This window comes from Maylandia zebra, linkage group LG7, assembly GCF_041146795.1.
Source record: "Maylandia zebra isolate NMK-2024a linkage group LG7, Mzebra_GT3a, whole genome shotgun sequence".
Taxonomy (NCBI): Eukaryota; Metazoa; Chordata; class Actinopteri; order Cichliformes; family Cichlidae; genus Maylandia; species Maylandia zebra.
This window is the reverse complement of record NC_135173.1, coordinates 68,551,220-68,564,890: the sequence shown is the minus strand read 5'-3', so window position 1 is coordinate 68,564,890 and position 13,671 is coordinate 68,551,220. Positions and strand designations below refer to the sequence as shown.

The 13,671-nt window shown below is 47.2% G+C and overlaps 1 protein-coding gene and 1 non-coding gene across 6 annotated transcripts; both read left to right on the top strand.

Moving 5' to 3' along the window:
• Positions 1–506: 506 nt before the first annotated feature.
• Positions 507–578, top strand: trnam-cau (transfer RNA methionine (anticodon CAU)). Its single transcript has one exon. It is a non-coding gene; the product is annotated as a tRNA-Met (tRNA).
• A 155-nt stretch (positions 579–733) lies between these two features.
• On the top strand, positions 734–12,398 carry prdm11 (PR domain containing 11). Of its 5 annotated transcripts, none has more exons than XM_004571496.4 (7): positions 734–1,300; positions 3,123–3,199; positions 4,565–4,824; positions 4,951–5,018; positions 5,305–5,492; positions 5,932–6,414; positions 8,308–12,398. In XM_004571496.4, exons 2-7 carry the CDS (start codon positions 3,172–3,174, stop codon positions 10,461–10,463), a joined length of 3,183 nt encoding a protein of 1,060 aa, XP_004571553.3. In that variant the 5' UTR covers positions 734–1,300; positions 3,123–3,171; the 3' UTR covers positions 10,464–12,398. The 5 variants fall into 5 exon arrangements, with proteins under 5 accessions (XP_004571553.3, XP_004571552.3, XP_004571555.3 ...); XM_004571495.5 differs by lacking the exon at positions 734–1,300 and adding an exon at positions 1,463–1,829; XM_004571497.4 differs by lacking the exon at positions 734–1,300 and adding an exon at positions 1,997–2,129.
• The last annotated feature ends 1,273 nt before the right edge of the window (positions 12,399–13,671 follow it).

Sequence of the window (13,671 nt, the reverse complement as noted above, 5' to 3'; positions counted from 1 at the left end):
TGTTTTCTTCCAGATATTTGCGGAGTGGTGAGATGAAATGAAGAGAAGGCGTACAGCCTTTATTTCTCCTGTCTCTGTGAAAAATGTCAAAGTAAATTAGCCGATGTGGAGCTGCTGTCTGAGACTCAAACACAGACGCTGTGGATGTGAGAAAAGATAAAAATGTTTTGCTTTTTCTCGTTTCTAATCGGGAGCCTGCTCGGGTATTCTCGCTGGAGATCGGACACAAAGGAAGGTGCTCGTCACACACACTGTAAAAACACGAGAGTTCAGCTCTGACTGAATCCCGAGTCCGCTTTTAAACAACGACGATGACTTCCTGTGGTTAGTCGTCCCGCGGCTCCGTGCTCGTGTGCTTCCCGGACTGAAGCGTGTGGCGAACTGGCCAAACCCTAAAAACTAAACTCCCGCATCTGAAACCCGCCAAAGAAGAGAAGCACCAATCAGATACGAGCGTCGTGGTGTGTGATCTTTATATACAGACCCGCGAGGCCTCTCCCACGAGCAGCAGAGTGGCGCAGCGGAAGCGTGCTGGGCCCATAACCCAGAGGTCGATGGATCGAAACCATCCTCTGCTATGGATTTGCTTTTTTTTCACTGAGCTCCGCAGACATTTACCCCGAGCCTCGTGGACGCGGCGGAACAAACTGCTGAAAACACGATCGAACTTTTTCCATATCAGGCTGAACAAACCGGCAAATGTTCGCCCGAATGTGTAACTGCACTAAAAGATTAGACGTGGCGCCCCCTGTCGGAGGTGGGGGGTTAATGCCGCTGGAGGTGTTGAAGACCTGAGGAGCCAACCCGCCTGACCGGGGCATCAAAACACCAACAAGCCTCCATCCATCAGACGCTTAGAGAAGCTCAGGAGGAGCTGCTCTGTGTCTCTGTGGATCCAGAGAAAGCATAAGAAAGGACAGCTGGAAGGTGGAGGTCAACCATCCACAGGCAGGTGAAGAAGGGAGTGCAGGCAGGGTGGAGACCAGTGTCAGCCATGAATGGTTTGCAGACGGTGGAGGTCAGCATGTGCAGGGGGAGACTGGATTTATTAGACAAAGGATGATGAAGATGGAGAAGAGGAGGGCCTCGGAGGAGGCTCATGGATGTGGTGAAGGAGGACGTGCAGAGGGTTGGAGTGACTGAGGAGGGGGTGGAGGCCAGTGGTGGAGATGGACATTTTTCTAATGTCTGTAAATAAATGAAGGAAACCTCAGCATCTTTCATCCCAGCTGGAACGTACCAAGTGTCACTTATGGGGAGGGCCGATGGAGATGATGAACCATGAGTCGGCCTTGTTTCTGTAAGCTGATTAGTTTTGTCATCAGTGTGTCTCACAGCTGATCAGCTGTATCGATCCTTCCACGAGACAGAAATGTCCCAGTGACGGAGGCGGTGAAGTTGCATTTAAAAATGTGTTTGTCCTTCGCTTAAGAAAGGGAAGTGTGTGTGTGTGTGGTGGTGGGGGGGTGACCCGGTGAGCCCGGGATCCTCGGCGGGTCTGCAGCCTGCAGCTGGCCGGGGATGAGCGCTGACAGGCGGACTGAGCTGCACCCAAAGCCGCCTGCCCGCCTCCTCTCCCGGCCTCCAGCCTCCGCAGGCATTCGGTGAACTTTAATTTTTGCGCACTTGCTTTCTTCCGTTTTTCCATGTCATTTCCTGTGATAAAAAATGGTGGTCACAGCTCGGGGGAGGCGACTGAGTCGGTGCAAAAATTAACGCCAAACTTGTGATCTGCGGGCAGCGGCGGAGCCAGCGGACGGGGGAGGGGGCAGAGAGCGCGGTTCATCCCGGGGAGAGGCTCCCAGTCCCCGCTGCGTGTCTGCACGAAGGTGGGTCCGTGTCGGTGGCCACTGTGGCCAGTGAAAATGGCTTCCGAAAACTGCAGGCAGATTGCCAGCTGCCTGCAGATTGAAGCGGAGAAAGCGTGGCGCAGATCCGAGCCCGAACGCGCTCTCGTTACCGCAGACCTGCGCAAAGTTAAAGGCAACTTTAGTCTGCGGCGTTCACGTGTCCATGGACCTCGCAGCGTACGTTCAGAGTTTCTTTGTCGGAGCTTCGTGAAGCCACGGAGGGGCAGATCCGTCCGAGACCCACACACTGATCCCCGGCATCTGTCCCTGTTCGATGCCGTAGGTCAATACTTGATCACACCCACAGCTGCTTTGTATTTCAGTCAGATAATCCCGTGTTCTTATCACGCAGGTGATTGACTGTTATCTTTCCAGGTAGAGTGTGGCTGTAGCAGGGTTATTATGGGATGCATGAAGCAGCAGCAGGACCCTTCAGAGTGTTTACTGCAGGCTCTGCAGCTTTGCATGATTCACTGTTCAGAATAATCCTTCTTTTTATGTTACACTGGCCCTGCTCCTGTATTCTCTGACAGAACGCTTTCGTCTGATTGGCCAGCTTCTGTAAGCTTCTGTTTGTTTTGTGACAGTATAACCGGGATGTGTAGGTGCATCAGCAGCGCTCAGGCTAAAAAATAAATCAGCCGCTGGGTTGGAGATGTTGGGAAAATTTGCTGAAAATCATTATTGGGTTCCATGTTTGAACAATACCGTTACATAGAGAATATTCCCAGCAGTCCACATATGCAAACGTCTTTCAGGTTAGTCTTGAGAAGTCAAGCACACCCAGTTTTTTCTTTTTTTAAATTTATTCTCAAAAATGCACATTTTCCCCTGAGCTTTACCCCAGTCACCGGGACGATGCCTCAGAGGTCAAGTCTGAGGCACACGCTGTTCGTCCAGCTTAAGTTTCTGCTTTTTTCTCTTATTATTAGAAAACGATTCCAGGAAATGAGCTTTTGTTTTGGTATGAAACGAACATTTGGATCCAGAATGATTCCCGCGCTCGATGACGGAGCGGCGGCGCGTGGGACTCCCGCAGCACTTTGATGACACGTAGCTGGTGTGGAGAAATGTGAACGATACAAAGAAACGCTTAAACCACGTTTCAGTCTGAGAGCTCATACCTGTGACCTTCACCTGTCCCCGATTCTGAAAAACGGAGCTTCAGTTTGTGAAGAGAAACACGAGTACGAATATCTGATAAACTGAACGTGCTGCGGGAGCAACGAGCGCCTCCTGTGACGCTCTAACGACTGTGTTTATTTTCCACAGACGGGTGTGAAGTGGACGACGGACCGGATTTCACCATCATGGTTCCACCATGAGCGAGAACTCGCTGGACCTCTGGTGTAAGCTTCACGTCTGCTCCCTGATTTGTCCCTAGAGCTTGATGTGGCTGATTGAATAATGAATATTTGAATGTTTCCGTGCTCGCGCTCTGAGCCCTAACATGTCGTCATTATCACGCTGACACGTGGAGCTGCTCGTGCGTTTCCTGCACACGTGTATTTGTTCAGTGGTCTGATTCTATCAGAACATGTTAGAAAAGCCTCTGATTGTGCTGCCAGCCACAAACGTTTTACCTCAAACACTCAAAGATGTGGTAAAAACTTTCTGTCCTCTCGTGACGGACGTGAGTGTCAGGATCATTTTGGGCTTTCAATCATTTCTTTGAACAGTTTCTTTGGATTGTACAGCTTTAAAGACTTTAAAGAACAAGTTTCTCTGGTCCAAAGTTCACGTATAGGCTCAAATATATATACAGACCCTATGTAATGTTTGGTCATTTAGCAAGTTGCGATCAGACACCTTCAGCAGTCTTCTGACGTAATCCTGTCTGGATAAAACAGCCCAGAGCGTGATGCTGCCACCGCCATGCGTCACAGCTGCAGTGTTCTCAGGGTTGAAAGCCTCACCTTTGCTCCTCCAATCAGCTCCATCTTTGTCTCGTCTGACCATCAAACTTTTCTCCAGACGCCGTTTGGCTCGTCCATGTGGGCAGATTTCAGTTGAGCTCGTTGATTTTGGAGCAGGAGCTTCTTTCTTGGTCCATGGAGATGTGAGACTGGCTTCACTGTGGAAGGGACACTGGTGTTCCAGCAGATTCCAGTCCACAGCAGGCTTGATCCTGGGTGTTCCTGAACATCCTAACAGTTTCCTGTCATCTGAGGGCGACAGTCTGGGTCTCTCCCAGACCTCAGTGGAGACAGATCTGAGTCACTTGTGTGATTTTGAACCTTGTTCAGAAACGGCTCAGAGAAACGTGTAAACCAACAGTTCTGCTTTTAGATCTTCACTGAGACGTCTCGATGCGCGCTCAGTCATCCGGGTAAGGAAATCCCAAAAGGCTGATCCTGTTCATCTGGACGTTTTCAGTGGGAGAAACGTTTCGTCATCATCAGGCGACTGCAGGTCTCCACCCTTATAAACAGAACATGTGCATAATAGCTGACACCAGCACCACTGACGAACAGCGTGCTGTCAGGTCGGTTTCATGACCTACGTCCAGATGAACAGAATCAACTTTCTGGGACTTCACTGAGTTTGTTGGATTTTCCCTTTGTCTGCACCTGATTTGATGATGTCATTATTTGCACTCTGGTTCAACAACATCTGAATCTCAGGATTGTCTTCTCAAATCTTCCTAAAGTAATAATCTGTTATTAAAGAAGAAGATTTGGAGATAACCTTTATCTGCTGGGTTTGTCCTTCAGTCTGTGAGGAGTGTCAGGACTATTTCCAGAAGGAGTGTCCGTCTCACGGGCCCCCACTGTTCGTCCGGGACACGCACGCAGCCCCGGGGACGGCCAACAGGGCGGCGCTCACGGTCCCATCGGGTTTAGAGGTGTTCAGCGAGGGAGACGAGGTAGATGTTCGCTGCGTGGACGCGATCTACCCGAAGGGGGCGCTGTTTGGGCCGTATGAGGGAGAGCTGGTGTCCAAGGACAGATCCTCAGGATTCTTTTCATGGATCGTAAGCTCGCCACAGACACCAGTGTACAACCAGTTTACAACCAGTATACAACCAGTATACAACCAGTATACAACTACTTTCCTTTTGTTCCGGGACGTCTGAATCTGTTTGCTTTCCCGTTTTCAGATTGTTGATGTGCACAACACTTACCAGTCCATCGATGGCAGCGATGAGACCAAAGCCAACTGGATGAGGTGAACTTTAGTCTGAGGTTAACGTCATCCATCACCGCCGGCGTTTGTTTCAGTTGTACCGACGGGTTCTCTTCTACTGAGCCAACAACCTTTCATACATCTCTTTTTTTCTCTTTAATTTCATTTTAAATTTGGGTGCTTGGCAACACATTCATCACCTCATTAAAACCACAATACCACAGTAAATCTGATTTGCAGGAGTTACTGAGTTACATCTCAGAGGTCAGACTGATCCATGACGGTCTGTCCTGGAGAAACGACCCTCGGCTTTTCTGTCTCTGACCAGGTACGTGCGGACCTCGTTGGAGGAGAGCGACAGGAACCTCACGGCGTTTCAGCACGGTAAAAACATCTACTTCAGAGTCTGCCGGGCGCTGGCGGCCGGAGAGAAGCTGAGGGTCTGGTACAGCGACGATTACATCAGACGACTTCACTGCGTTTCTCAGGAGAGCATCGACCGCAACCTGGACACAGGTGAGGAGGCAGTCGGGTGAAATATTAGAGCAGGTAACAGGAGACGCAGTCACCGAAAATATATCATGAGTTTTAAAATCTCTTCATACAATTTGGAATTTGGATGAAATCTCCTTTTTGTGCATCATCTATATGTCCCCTCTGTAATATTCTGGATATTTGTAATTAGAGACATTTCTTATATTTTGTAAACTTTGTAATATGTTGCATTATTTAATTAGTTCAGTCTGTTACTGTTGTCGTCTTGGAGCGACTGTGACCCACATAGACTCCTCAGGGATTATTCAGATGTCCTGCTCTTGGCTCTCCAGCAGGCGGCGCTGTTTCGCTGTTGCTCTCCTGGGTGCTGGAGTCTTTCTGTGGATCACTTTGTCACCTGTAGAGCACTTTGAACCCACTTTTAGGGGCTTTAAATAGCTCAAAAACGGTTTTCTTTCAGGTCCTGGGAAAGACTTCAAGTCCCCGTGCCTGCAGTCAGCTCTGCAGGGCAAACTGAGCAAACAGCCGAGCGAAGAGTCCGACGGTCAGCCTCCGGCCAAGAGAAAGAAGATCGACCTCATCTTCAAACACGTCCTAGAAGCTTCTTTGGAGGACTCTGGTAAATTCAGGTTCCGGTCTGGCCAAACCAGCGAGTATAAAGTACCAGCCCTGGTTTCGGGGTTTGATTCCTCTGAGAGCGGCTTTGGCGTTCCCAACCTGAAGGTGGAAGAGAAGGAGGAGGAGAACCAGAGCACAGAGAAACCCTCCACCTCCTTCTGCCCCAACTGTGTGAAGCTGAAGAGGAGGATCCTGGAACTGGAGGAGGAGCTGTCCCGTCTCCGAGGAGAACAGGGAGACGCTGCTGCTCCGGCGACGTCCGAACAGACTCAACGCGATCAGGCCCCACCGCACCCCGAGCAAGGCCCCATCGAGGATTTTCAAGGTATGTGAGAGAGCAGGAGGGCAGATGTTCTCTGCAGCGCAGCGGCGTTACCGCTCTGCAGTGTGGCTGTGTTTGACGTGCAGAGTCTAGCAGGCGTGTTTGTTTCGATCACCATCTGAAGCCACATTCACACAAAAAAGACTCTGAAGGTTCGTTTGGCTGTTTGTTTCCACCACAGTCCCACAAAGATTAGTCACATTAGTTAATACCTGCAGACTTTTGCACACATCAGCCACTTTATTAGGAACACCTTGCAAGTAAAATGCAGTCTAATACAGATCAGTACATCCCGCCCACTGACCTCAGTAATGCATTTAAGTGTACCTAATAAAGTGTCTGGTGAGTGTGAATGAGAGAAAACTCAACCGATGAGCGATGTGTGTCGCTGCAGGAGCCCCCCTGAAGTCCGCCCAAGTTCACCACTGAGAGGAGGAAAAGCTCTCTGTCGGGACAGAAAGTTTTCTAGACCGGTCCGCGAGTCGTTTGGTACCAGGCCGCGAGAGTTGATGCTCGGGTGTGAAATTCACGGTTTTCAGGTTTTTATCGTTATTTTCTTTTAATCGTTTTTATTGTTAACTCGCTTTCCCTGGGTCTTTCCCGTGGGTTATGAATAAATCTTTTTTTGGTACTGCTTTTATTTTATTGTATTTATCCGCGACACCTTAAAGGCCAGTCCGTGAAAATATTGTCGGGCATAAACCGGTCCGTGGCGCAGAAAGGGTTGGGGACCTTTGTTCCAGACGGTTCTTGGTTCAGTTCAGTGATTTCATGCAGATTGTGATGCCAGACAGTTTATTCAAACGTGCCAGCACTGCTGCTAGCTGCTGCAGTTTGTCAGCACATTGCGTGGTCGTCACCAGAGATGGGCAGTAACGCGTTCCTTGTAACTGCAGAGAGAGTATGAGCGTGCAGCGTTTAACGTAATGGGAAACTCACAGAGAAACTCACGGATTCTTCAACTGACCGCGGCACACCTGCACCAGGGTAAACCTCCGCCTGCCCCACTCCTGCTTTACAGGTGAAAATAGAGCAACAGGACCGCTGAGTCTGTGACTTTATTTATTTTCTGCTGTGTTTTACTTGCATCTATTTGAAAGACTGAGTGTAAACACAAAAAATATTTTATTTTATGTGCTGGAATGTGCAGAAAATAGGTTTCAATGTTAAACTAATTTCTTCCAGTCAGAGAATGTTGCATATAATTAAATGTTTGCTTGATGCATAAAGTTAAAAGATTAAAACTAATAAAACAAGTTTTAAAAAGAGACTTTTCCATCTGATCACATTTTGTATGATGATTATGTAGAAAAAGTAGAATTGTGCTGAAAGATCTATCGCTTTATCACCTATTCAGGGTGTAAATCGTGTTTTTAAAAAGTAACTAAGTAACTAATTACTTTTGAAAATAAGTAATCAGTAAAGTAACGGGATTACTTTTTTGGGGAAGTAATCAGTAATTAGTTACTGATTACTTTTTTCAAGTAACTTGACCAGCACTGGTCGTCACAGACCGCTAGCTCAGCTGATGGTCGGTGCCGAGGCCGCCGCCTCTGTCTTCTGTCAGAAATGTGAATGAACACACAGCCGAGTGCCGTCCTGAGGAGCTGGCTGTCCTGTGAGCTGTGGAGTGGTTCTACTATGACGATCATGACAGCAAAGATATCTGCCAAACGCGAGGAGTGCTCTAAGCACGTGTGAATCCTGTCTAATGGTTGTGGAGCGCTCACGTTGATGCTCCCCACTGTGTTTACAGCAGAGCAGTTGAGATAAGCTGTGCAGCCCCAGAAATCTGCTCAGCTGCTTGATAAAGTCATTCACTCTGCATGATATTAGACATTTGATGTGACTTTAATGCTGGTTACTCTCAGAAGTTGAATAAGTTTCTCTTTGCAGGGATGGAGCCCTTGACACCCACTCAGGTGGTTCTGGACGAAGACGAGCAGGACGTGGACTCTGCCGATGAGTCCATCGCTGCAGATCTTGTGATATCTCCCGAGGACTCGTCAAAGCTTTCCTCCGCAGGAGGCAGACGGATTCGACGCTTCAAGCAGGAGTGGCTGAAAAAGTTCTGGTTCCTCCGTTACTCGCCAACCCTGAATGAGATGTGGTGCCACGTGTGCCGCCAGTACACCGTCCAGTCATCCCGCACCTCAGCTTTCATTATCGGCTCCAAGCAATTCAAGATCCACACCATCAAGCTGCACAGCCAGAGCAACCTCCACAAGAAGTGTCTGCAGCTGTACAAGCTGCGCATGCATCCGGAAAAGACCGAGGAAATGTGCAAGAACATGATGCTTCTCTTCAACGCAGCGTACCACCTGGCCCTAGAAGGGCGGCCCTTCTCCGACCTCCGTTCATTGGCAGAGCTCCTGAAGAAGTGCGAGCTCAAAGTGGTAGATCAGTATATGAATGAAGGCGACTGTCAGATCCTAATCCACCACATCGCCCGGGCTGTGAAGGAGGATCTTGCAGAGAAGATGCGTCTGTCTCCCTTCCTGAGCGTCATAATGGACGCCCAAAACGATGACCTTTTCTCCGACATGGTGGCGGTCTACGTCCAGTTCGTTACCAACGAGGGCTCCCCAAACACAGAGTTCCTGTCCTTGCAAAGACTGACCGTGGCCAATGTGGATGGGTATCTCCAGGTCATGGATCGTGCCTTTGGTGTCCTAGGCCTCCGGTTTCAGGACTTGCTGGTGGTCGGTTTGGGGGTGGACGGCACCAACATCTCTTCAGGAATGAGAGCAAACCTTTATATAGCTGTCCAAAAAACCTTTCCCTGGATCCTCTGTCTTCCCATCATGATCCATCGACCACATCTGGAAGTTCTGGATGCCATCAGTGGAAAGGAGCTCTCCTGCCTGGAGGACCTGGAAAACAACCTCAAACAGCTTCTCAGTTTTTACCGCTACTCCCCTCGCATGATGGCCGAACTGCGATCCACTGCGCCAACACTGTCGGAGGAGACGGAGTTCCTAGGAGACATCAGAGCCATACGCTGGATCATAGGAGAGCCCAACGTCCTTAATGCGCTCATCAAGGATTACCTGGAGGTCGTTGCACACCTTAAGGAGATCAGTAGCCAGACACAGAGGGCTGACGCTGCGGCCATCGCGCTCACCCTCCTCCAGTTCCTCATGGACTATCAGTCAGTGAAGCTCATCTACTTCCTGCTCGACATCATAGCTATCCTGTCACGATTGGCCTTCACCTTTCAGGGAGAGTACCTGCTGGTGTCGCAGGTGGAAGCCAAGATAGAGGAGGCCATTCAGGAGATAGGCCAGTTGGTGGACTGCCCCGGAGAATATCTGCAGGAGTTTGAGGAAAATTTCAGAGAAAGTTTTAACGGAGTTGCCTTGAAGAACCTGCGCGTTGCAGAGTCCAAGTTTCAGTCCATCAGAGAAAAGATCTGCAACAGGAGCCAAAGCATCCTGTCTCAGAGGTTGGACCTGCAGAGCTGCTCATTTGCCAAAGCCTGCAAGGTGCTGGACCTGTCCACCTGGCCCAGCAACCACGAGGACCTGCAAGCCTACGGGGACGAGGAAATCAAGATTATATTCAACCACCTGGAATCGATTCCCACCGCAGCCCAGGAGGTCTCCCAGACGGAGGCCAGAGGCAGCCTGGTGGTGGAGTGGAAGGATCTGAAAGCGGACTACTACAGTATGAACGGTTTTAAAGAGGTGATCGGCCACATCTGCAGGTACAAGCAACGCTTCCCGCTGCTGAACCGCATCGTGCAGGTCGTCAGGGTCCTGCCCAGCTCCACGGCCTGCTGCGATAAGGGCCGAGGGTCTCTGCAGAAAATGTGCAAGAACAACCGCTCCCGGCTGACCCTGGAACAGATGAACGATCTGCTGACTGTGGCTGTTAATGGACCGCCCATCGCAAACTTTGACGGGAAGCGAGCATTGGACAGCTGGTTTGAGGAAAAGTCCGGCAGCAGCTACTCGCTCTCGGCTGAGGTGTTGAACAGGATGTCGGCGGCTGATCAGAAATGCGTGCTGCACAGCGTTGACGTCAACGCAGAATTCTACCCTGATGTGTAACATGCAGATCCTGTGCTGCTGAAAGATGTGGTGTGCAGCCAAACAAGGGTAGACGCTGAATTCAGAAAAGCCGTGACGTCACAATTACTGCCACCAAATTCAGCTGGAAGAACAAAAGCAGCCAATCGGTGTGAAGAGGCAGAAAATCAAACATCCCAAAAATTCCACTAAAAACTCAAGAAAACCCAAACGAGCCATGTGAGCACGTCTTGACCTTCAGTGGGCTTTGGCTCGTTCAGTCATCAGGTTCTGGGAACACTTTCTGCACGGCCACCAAAATGTTTGTTGTGAAATTTTAGCTTCATATATCAAAAATGTTTCAACATATAGGATTTTAAAAATGGCTCTGTAGACTTACTTCCAGCAGCTTTTATCTTTTTTTGCAGTTTGAAATCTGAGGCCATGTTTGAATATGAGTATCTCCAAAACTGTTAAATGTTAAACATACAAGTAGTGGGACTCTCCAACATTTGCTCTCAGAGGTGAAACGTCTGGAAACCTGGAGGCCAGTCGCTTTTCTTTGCGAGCTCCTTAGACGACCGTGACCTGGTGAGAACCTTCACAGACATAATGATATAAAACTTTTCATATGAGAAATAAACTTAGCAAAGCAATTAAGACTTGTGAAAAGGGGATTTCTAGCTCATTTCCCATGATTGGCAGTCGGATACAAGACAAACATGACCTCATAGTGGGTGAAAATAAATATTTAACATATTAAGCTAAAGTTTCACAGCAATCCTTTTACATGTCCAAACTTTTGATCGTGAGACCTTTGGACAAATCGAAGGTGGTCGAGCCGAGAGCCCACGGCGACTGAGATAGACTGAAGAAGCGTTTCTCCACAGAGCTTCAGCCTGCAGTCTGCTCGTTCTGCTTGTGAACGTGCGAAAGCTCATCATCAGCTGCATTTAAAGGAGCTACAGAAACACACGTTATGAAGATGAAGGCCTCTGCAGACCAGAGAAAATGTCACATGACCTTTTAACATCCACCAGCTCAACTGGAAATCTTACTAAGACGAACTCCGAGTCAGACTCTCTGTAAAAGGCCTGATCTGACTGCTATGGTATTCTGGTCTCTGTGTGAATGGGTTGCAACCTAATCTCGACCCAAGTGAACAAAAATGACCGCAAAGTGCTTCAAAACGTCCCAAATCGATGCAAAACGACGTCCAAAAGGCTCCGAGAGACCCACGACCTCCACGGAGACACAGACTCACCACCAAGAAACAAACGTCCACAGGGAGGCGGCGAAACAAGAAGCACAAAAACAAGCGACGGAAGACGAGCTGAGCGTGTGCCGTTGTGTTGCTTTCACGTGTCCGTGCTCGGCTGGGAGCCTCCCGCTCCGAGCTGCGCTTGTTCCATGTGATAATGAAGCGCTTGTTGCCACGATAACAGACAGTTTCACATCGGGAACAATCGTTGCTCTCTGCTTTAGCTCATCTGCCAGCAGCTTATTCAGTGTTGTGCCTGACAGGAATGAAAAGCTGGAGTGTGAGGATGTATAAAGGCTTTATATTTCTATTAGAAATGCCCTGCTGCACACGGTCTATACTGTGGTGACTGTACATACTGTAAATGCTGCCGAGCCTGTTTTTAAAGGACAGTGTTTTTCTCTTGAATTGGATGATTGTGCCAAAATGATCGAATGCGAAGAAAAAGGTGCTATCCTGCGACGCCACGCTGTACTTTTGCCATATTTGTTCAGTCTTTAGTGCAGCCAATGATCTATTTTATGTTCCTGATGCCATTTTCCACTGATGTTCTGCAGGAGCAGTTCAGCTTCGGCCAAAGCTTCAGAGGTGTTGTAACAGCTGCATGATCGACTGCTGCTTTCAGCTCCTTCCTAAGCCTGTGTTTTATAATTATTATAAAGGTTTTTTTGCTCATGTTTAATGCAGAAATAAATATGCCATGATGGGAATGATCAGCCTGACTTTATTTTTTATATTTGTCTGAATTTAAATTCATATTTTTGAGAAATTTGTCATTTTTAAAAATTATTTTGCTTCATAAATATGAGCAGCTGATCTTCAGTCCTCCATAGTTTGAGTAGTTTTTCTCAGACTGTAGTTAAAAGATGGATGCAGCTGTTAGTTCTACAGAGAAGCCAACAGGGGGCGACTCTTGTGGTCTGATTGTATAGAATTATATTTGATATATATTTTCATGAATATTGTTCATATTTTCATACAATATTATTTACACCATTTAAAAAATGTTTTTCGTAAATTTTTCAGAAAACATTTAATTACATATTCTGATAATTCATGAATTTGAGATTTAAGCAGATGACCCCGCCCCTCTCTGGTTCTGCCGGAGGTTTCTTCCTGTTTTTCCTTCACACTGTCGTCAAAACGCTGGCTCATTATTATTGTAGGGTCTTTACCTGAGAATATAAAATGCTTGTGATTTGGTGCAATACAAATAAAATTGAATGAATTAATATTTTTGGTCATATAATTGGTCAATAACAGTCAGCTTTATCTTTTAGTAATTAAAATAAATAAATCTTTGGACATGTTTTTCTGATCTGTGTAAGAATGTTATTTGAATATTTGAGGGGAAATTTATTACTATTCATTAAATGTTTATTTTCACCAGTAAAATTTTAAAAAATAATTTTTTTTATTTAATTCTTTTTTCTGTGTTTTTCTAATATTTTCTAAATTACAAAGCGAGTTAGTAAATTACTTTATTGCAAATTATTATTTAATGCTCTCAGTTGCAGTTGCAATCTGAGTTAAATACTCATCTACGGTGAAGATGAGTCATCTTCATCTTTTTTCCTCCACCGTCCCTTGCGGGGCTCCGTACTCATCTTATACTTCATAATAACATTTAATTAGCAGACGTTGGGTCTTATTGATCCTGGGATGTTACTTTTGCACATGGACGATGTTATACATTATTCGGTGTATTAGATGCTTCTTTTTAATACTCAGCTTCCAGCTTTTAAAACAATGTTCCTAATACTGTAGGTGATTATTATTGTTTGGATGAACTGATCAGATGATGGCGTTAGCTGAAGTTTTCCGTAATTAGTTTAAAATAAATATTTATAAACTAGTAAAAAGAGCAAATGAAGCAAAGACGACGCATCTTCTTTATTTGTTTGTTTAAAGCCACAAAAATAAGAAAAACCTTTTTCAGTGTTGTAATTACCCGGAACTGCATTTCCCATAATGCCGCGGGGCTGTGAA